The sequence below is a fragment of the Lampris incognitus genome, chromosome 14 (assembly GCF_029633865.1).
Source record: "Lampris incognitus isolate fLamInc1 chromosome 14, fLamInc1.hap2, whole genome shotgun sequence".
NCBI classification, from domain to species: domain Eukaryota; kingdom Metazoa; phylum Chordata; class Actinopteri; order Lampriformes; family Lampridae; genus Lampris; species Lampris incognitus.
Window position 1 is genome coordinate 37,885,882 of NC_079224.1, and position 7,221 is coordinate 37,893,102.

At 48.1% G+C, this 7,221-nt stretch overlaps 1 protein-coding gene across 1 annotated transcript; it reads left to right on the plus strand.

Annotated features, from left to right (window-relative positions):
- The first annotated feature begins 653 nt into the window (after window positions 1-653).
- On the plus strand, window positions 654-3,739 carry LOC130124434 (C2 calcium-dependent domain-containing protein 4C-like). Its single transcript, XM_056293891.1, has 2 exons — window positions 654-1,406; window positions 3,188-3,739. Exons 1-2 carry the CDS (start codon window positions 654-656, stop codon window positions 3,737-3,739), a joined length of 1,305 nt encoding a protein of 434 aa, XP_056149866.1.
- Window positions 3,740-7,221: the final 3,482 nt, after the last annotated feature.

The window sequence follows — 7,221 nt, forward strand, 5'->3', positions numbered from 1 at the left end:
TCAAGTCAACAGATAGCTGTGGTGGTTCTCTTGTTAAGTGTTACAGTACGATTAACAAATAATTAACAGGGTTTTTGTTTGACGAGAAGAAGGAAAAAAAAGTTCCGGCGCGTTTCCGGGCGATTATATCACGTCAGCGGGTAAGTGCAAGTGAACCCCTTCAGACATATTTGTGATGTACGAGCCAAAATGCCAAGCAATTACGCAGCTTGCTCTGCTCAACCCGCTGCCTTTGCACATTGACGACGTGTATTTCTGCTCCTTTAAAGTCGCCTTTGGAAACGCATCGCGGCGGCTGCTGCAGCCCAGGCTGGCGTCCGCTTAAGGTTTTCTCGTTTTACTGCACCGACTCGAAAGATTTAGTTTTTCCGCCCGGTTGTGAGTAAACTTTGATTTGAGTTTTAAGACTTGTGACTTACCCGCAGAGTTCATCCACTCTTACTTTTGGTTTTACGACTTTAAAACTGTTGCTAATATCAAACCTCGCCAGGGAAAACCCTAACTCATTTTCTTCTGTGTTGTTTTTGTGTTTGCTATGATCGATGGCTTTAATATCTCCTCCCTGAATTGCTCCTCTGCTTGATATCTCCTCCTGCATCATTTTTTTTTCTCTTCCCCCCATTGGCTCAGAACAGCGACCAGCCTGAGCCGGCATGTGGCTTCTAGACAAACTGCGTGGCTCCGTGGAGAGCAGCAGGACGCAGTCCCAACCTCAGCAGGCACCTGACACCATCCCTGTTTCTGTTTACACCAACATCCTGACGCCAGACAAGATCCCCGATTTCTTCATCCCCCCCAAACTTATGTGCTGCCCCCCAGAACCAGAGTCCCTCACCCCGGAGTCCCAGCGCCCATCTACCCTCCGGCCCTCGGCGTCCGACCACGCCATCTGCAGCCAGAGCCCCAGGGCCCGCAGCGGTAAGAGCCCTTGCAGCCCACGTCTCTTCTCCCGCTGGTCTGGGGACGCCCGCAACCTCCAGAAGTCGGCCAATCGTCACATCATCCAGATTGAGAGTGTCGATGATCCCGGGGCTGGTTTTTCGGACAAGAGCAATGTTGTGGTCAACACCAATGCAGACCCTCAGTCCCAGACGGCCATGTCTCTGCCCTATGTCCCAAAGGCGCAGACCTCCTACGGCTTCTCCACCCTGATGGAGTCGCCCCACACCCGACGCAAGGAGAGCCTGTTCCACAGCGACCCCAACAGCCCCTTCACCTCCCCTAATTCCCAGAGGCGCGCCCAAGGGGGGACTCATCTCGCCCCCGCTGACCCCAACCCCTACCGGTACTTCAGCGGTGGAGAGAGCGACACGTGCTCCTCGGCGGAGTCCTCCCCATTCACCTCCCCTCTCCTCTCCCGCTCTGCCTCCCTCCTCCGTTCCATCACCCAGGAGACACAAGCTAAGGTGAGACTGTTCCCCTCTGTGTGTGTGTGTGTGTGTGTGTGTGTGTGTGTGTGTGTGTGTGTGTGTGTGTGTGTGTGTGTGTGTGTGTGTGTGTGTGTGAGTTCTGCCTCCCCTAGTTACTGTTGCTACGTCAAGTAAACTTTCGCCATAAGCTCTGGTAATTTTAAAACAGCACCAGGTAACGTTTTAGATTTCAGCGTCGTCTTTCACGCCACTTCCGCAAAGATCACCCAGGGGGCTTTTTTTCCTCCTCCTTCTTCGTAGTGTAAACTACTAATAAGACACGTTAGCCCCTAGCTAACGGGTCTGACCCTTTAGCCGAGCGGTTAGTGACGTCGCCTTGTGGTGCAGTACACCCCGTATCGAATCCCGCACCGGGCAAGAAAATAACCGGTTACAGTAGCATATCAACAAAGCAGGGGAATTTGTTTACAGACTGTAGCTCAAAGACTATCGCAGAAGAAGAGGAGACATATCCAAAGGAGAGGTGAAGTAAAATCGCTATTCTTGTATAGTAATTCCTATACAAGCTGCCTAGCAAAAACAAGGCTCCCAGGAAACTGATCTGATCGGCGACTGTGTCATTTCCCCATAGACATCGCATCACCTTCTCCGAAGCTAACCGTTATTTCCGTAGTGCGCATATCTTTCTTCTTCTACGGCGGAAGATGGCCGACATGCCGCTTAAGGAAAAGGCGTCCTACACTACAATTACACTTTTTACGATTTTGCCTGTACCTGTTGGTTCAGAAAAGTTGTTACCGCTAGGCTAACGGGTAAAAAGTTTTAACAGCTTCTGACAAGATGTATTTCCCTTCTTTTGAGAGGAGCTGCTAATGACCCCGGTGCATATCCAGCAACCTAGCTGAGCTAGGCTAAGATCAATAAACCTTCAAACTGCACGCACGGACGTGAGAAGGGCATCCACGAGTGTGGCTGCCTCTATAAACTGGTAGAACACGTTCAGGATAACGCGGATCTGTTTTTACTGTTTCCCCCAGCGACTCCCTTTCACCGGGCCCTTCTTTTTCAGCCACGCCCTTTTTTTTAAAACTTCGTCTCACATTCTCACAGTACATCGCATGAAACTTGCTCTCTGGGGCGTCCTGGTAGCGTAGCGGTCTGTTCCGTTGCCTGCCAACACCGGGTTCATCGGTTCGAGTCCCCGTGTTACCTCCGGCTTGGTCGGGTGTCCCTACAGACAATTGGCCGTGTCTGTGGGAAGCCGGATGTGGGTAAGAGTGGGATAATTGGGCAAGTACAATTGGAGAGAAAATGAGGGAACCCCCCCCCCAAAAAACAAAGTTGTTCTCTGTTTCTTATTTACATTTTTTTTCTTTCTTTCTTTCTATGGCACCGAGTGGATATTTGGGTTGTACGTAGCATTGAGATCTGTTTATTCTTGGTACATGACATTAGGATGTATTTCTTTTTCTTTTCTCTTCTTTCTCTCATGTGTTTTTGATCCCCCCCTTCATTGTTCACAGTAGTTGAGTTTGTGTTGTGCAGCACAACTTGCACAGACTTTCAACTATACAGTACAGTGGGAATTGAGTTTGAAATGTATAGCAGCTTAATTAAGAGTAGGTGAGAAGGGGTAGGAAAAAAATAAGTGTATACTTCCTCCTACTCCTTTTCCAACATGAGATCTGTTCACTGAGTTTGATGTGTGGATTTGTTGATCACTTCAGATTATTGCCTATGGATTATCCGTATCATTTTATATCCTGCTTACTTTACATGTTGGAATAAATCATCATTCATTCATCCCTTCATTCCAGATGTCTCGGGCCAAACGCTCGCTGGCGCGTCACAGCTCCCTCTCCACCGATGAGTGCAGCTCGGCCGACAACAGCCCCAGCGTGCAGCGCCGCCGCCTGCGCTGCCCTCCCTCCCCAGCCTTCCGCGGCTTGATCAGAAGCAGCTCCAGGGGGGCGGGGCCGGATGTGCTGCAGCGGGAGCACACCGTCAACCTCCACAAGGGGGGGACGCTGAGACTCAGCACCCACTACGACGCGGAGGCCGCCCGGCTGCGTGTGCGTGTGCTGGCGGCCGAGGACCTCTACGACAGGAAGACCGACACAAAGAGCATCAACTGCTGCGTGGCGCTCTACCTGAACCCGGGCAAGCAGCAGAAACAGAGGAGCACCATCATAAAGAACAGCAGGAACCCGGTGTTCAACGAGGATTTCTTTTTCGACACGCTGTCCCCGGCACAGGTGAAGAGTCTGGCCATGAAGATGAAGGTGGTGAACAAAGGGACCAGTCTGAAGAGGGACGTGCTCCTGGGAGAGAGGGAGGTGCTGCTCAGTGAGCTGCTTTCAGCTTCCTAATGGACAATGGGGGAAATATCTGTAAAAAAGAAAAAAAAAGAGCCCTCCTACAGTACAGTACATCTCATTAGGCCGGTGGGGGGCGGGGGCATCATTCACCTGCTCCTTTTCCACTGATAAATGAAAAGGAGGCGTCTGCACGGGCTACATCATTAGAAGGCCAGCTGATGACAGAGGGAGATGTACGGTAGCTTGCATGCCATGGCATGTAACATGGGTAACATGGGTGGATAGAGAACCGAGGCGGCTGTTCAACTTAATGAAACCATACACGTCTTTCTGTTTCACACTGAAATGTCGATATCTACTGTTTTTCTTTCCCCTGAGGGATATGCACGTCACACATGTGGGACCTTAGCGTTTACGACAACCCTACCACTGACTCACTGATCTGAACATAATGGCGCTATGGTCTTTCTTTGTGAATTTCTCTGTGGGTATCGAGCTATGAAACATGTTGCTATTTCCCTCCCTGGTGATCATTGTGATGTAACTGAGTCTCATGTCAGTCTTGATACGCTGGGTAATGATCTGATTGGATTTGTTGACAGTATATTTTTGTAATGATACAGTCCTATTATATGTGAGTTTTTTGCATGTGCCTGCACTATTTTGAATAAATGATTCCTTGGTCTAATTGAGAAGTAATGAATTTACAGTCGGAAATGTCCTTGTCATTCGATTACGGTTGCAGGTTGATTATGACTGATGTTCATGTGACTCGCTGCAAACATTACAAATTAAAAGCAACAACTCCTTCCTGTCTTTGTGTCTTTCTTCTTCTTCTTCTTCTTCTTTTTTCTTTTTGTGAAGCCGACTCAGTCTGCAGATTAGACTCAGTGTATTTGTCCTTTTTGTAAGCTTCATGATCAAGTGGAGCCCATGTGATGAAGCCAAGAATCATCCTCCGAAGGCTGTGCCAGCTTCCCGTTTTCTAAACCAATGCCAAGGTCTGGTCCTCCGAGACAACTTGGGCAGCCAGACGGAAAGTTACTTGGATGGGAGGATCAGTCCAGCCAGAGAGGCAAGAGAGAGAAATGGATCCAGGCTGGATGGAGCAACAGATCTGGTTAAGCTGAGCCCGGATTTGAGCCAAGTCGTACCTTGAGCACAGCTCAGTTTTGCAGATCTGGGCACGAGATGACCAGACTGGGATAAAAAAAACAAAACAGTCTGGGTCTCACGTAAAGAGGATTCTGGGTTTAGCAATGCCGGAACTATTGTCTAATCATCAAATGCTCTTTTGCTAAATGGTAGCTTATTATTCCAAACAAATAGGCCTACACCAGACAAGGATCTTGAGCCGAGCTGAGCTGAATCAAATATTGATGCGAAATTGAAAATGCAAATCCCAAGTTGCTGCCAAAGAAACAGTCCATGAAAGTTGGCCAAAGTAAAAGAATTCAAGCTATCTTTCTCATGAAAATTGACCCCCATCCACTGGCAACAAAAAAAAAAAAAATGCCAGACACAATTTCAAATATGAGAAATTCAAGCAAAGAAACTGGGTCACATTGAGATCTGATCTCCTTGGCAACAAAAGCCTGTTCATCAGCTATCATGGAGCCACCACGGTGTATATAGCGGAGTCTTCATTATCGCCATCGCTCCATCTTTGCCTCACGATGTCGAGACCTGCTCTTGCAAGACTACTCTGAGCAAACGGGCGCTTTCGGGCTCATTAAATCTCCCCGTGTGAGCGCCCTCTTTTTTGTGATTGCTGCTTGAAATACACATTAATTAGATGAAATTAACATAAAGTTTGCACTCTCATACCAGCTATCATTTCAGATTCGCTTCTAGTTATGAAAAAGTCCTACGGGGCGGGTCAACAGGTCAGCATCCTCCGGTGCAAATGCAGCTGCACCGACACAAATGGTCCCTGCATGTAAAATCAAAAAGAAAAGAAACAAAGGCACACTTTTTTGAAGCAAAAACTTTTTTCTTTTTTTTAATTAAACCTTAAATAGGGCATGGAAAAAAGTTAAAAGCAAGCGGGCCCACGTGTTGCAACATATTGGCCTTCAGGACACAAAATGGTGCAACAAACTGGAAGTAACACCCACAAGTAAAGGACACGTGGCGCCTACAGACAGATCGTGTGACAAACAACTGACATACACAGGAAGATGAAAAGTAAGTAGACACTTAAAATGACAACCAGTAAATCGATCAGTGCAAACCATAATCACCAAGAAAAGACAGAGTCGATCATTCCATTGCCTACCAACACGAGGATCGCCGGTTCGAATCCCTGTGTCACCTCCGGCTTGGTCGGGCATCCCTACAGACCCAACTGGCCGTGTCTGTGGGTGGGAAGCCGAATGTGGGTGTCTCCTGGTCGCTGCACTAGCGCCTCCTCTGGTCGGTCGGAGGGCCTTTGCGGGGAACTGGGGGGAATAGCGGGATCCTCCCACGCGCTACGTCCCCCTGGCGAAACTCCTCACTGTCAGGTGCAAAGAAGTGGCTGGCGACTCCACATGTATCGGAGGAGGCATGTGGTAGTCTGCACCCCTCCCCGGATCGCCAGAGGGGGTGGAGCAGCGAGAGTAGAGTGGGGTAATTGGCTGGATACAATTGGGGAGAAAAATGTGGGGGAAATAAATAAATAAATACATACATTTGAAAAAAGAACAATTACACGCAATAGCATAGTGCATATGACACTAAATTGTGTAATCCATAAAAAAGAAGAGAAATTGTATTCCTCGTTTAGTCCCGGGAAGGATGTGGTGTTCAAGATGGTAATCCAGAACGTCTTCTGTTGAAGGAAAGATCTGAGTCAGCCCCCCAACTGGGGACTTAGGGATCATCTCTATGGCCATCACTTTCTGAGACAAGGGGGCAGAGAGTCCTGCCAGCTGGTAATGGACAGCCATGGGCTAGGCCGGGTTCCTTGTATGAATGGCATTTTTTTTCTTTTGCTCCGTCACTCTATCTTTAAGTCTTGTTTTAGTTCTGCCAACGTAGAAGCATCCACATCCACACTCACACTCGAGTCTGTAGACCACAAAGTTTGTATTGCAATTAGCCAATAATTCATTGTGAAAGATGTTTGAAAAAAAAATCAAAAACAAAGGTGTTGCTCTTAATGTTTCCACAGTGATTACATTTGCCACATCTGTGGTTTCCTTTTAGCCTTTGGGGCCACTGGTTCTCCGCCGGGGCTGTGAGATGGCTACGAACTAGTTTGTTCCTCGGCGTATGTGACCGCCTAAGACAGAATGAGGGTGCACCAGATCTGGAAAATAAATTCCTTTTTTGCTGTGTTGAAGGGTCATTCTTAAGTTTGGGAAAATAGAGTTGACCTATTTGTGGAAGTCAAGGAGTGCTCTGTGCCCTGGAACTGGAGGGCCTTCTAATCGGAGCTGAAACTAATACATGGATTCCTAATAAGGACTTTGAATAGCTGCGTCCTACTGACCCGTGCTTAGCAACCTTCCACATGTGGCCTAAGAGACATAAAGATCTACATAATCCAC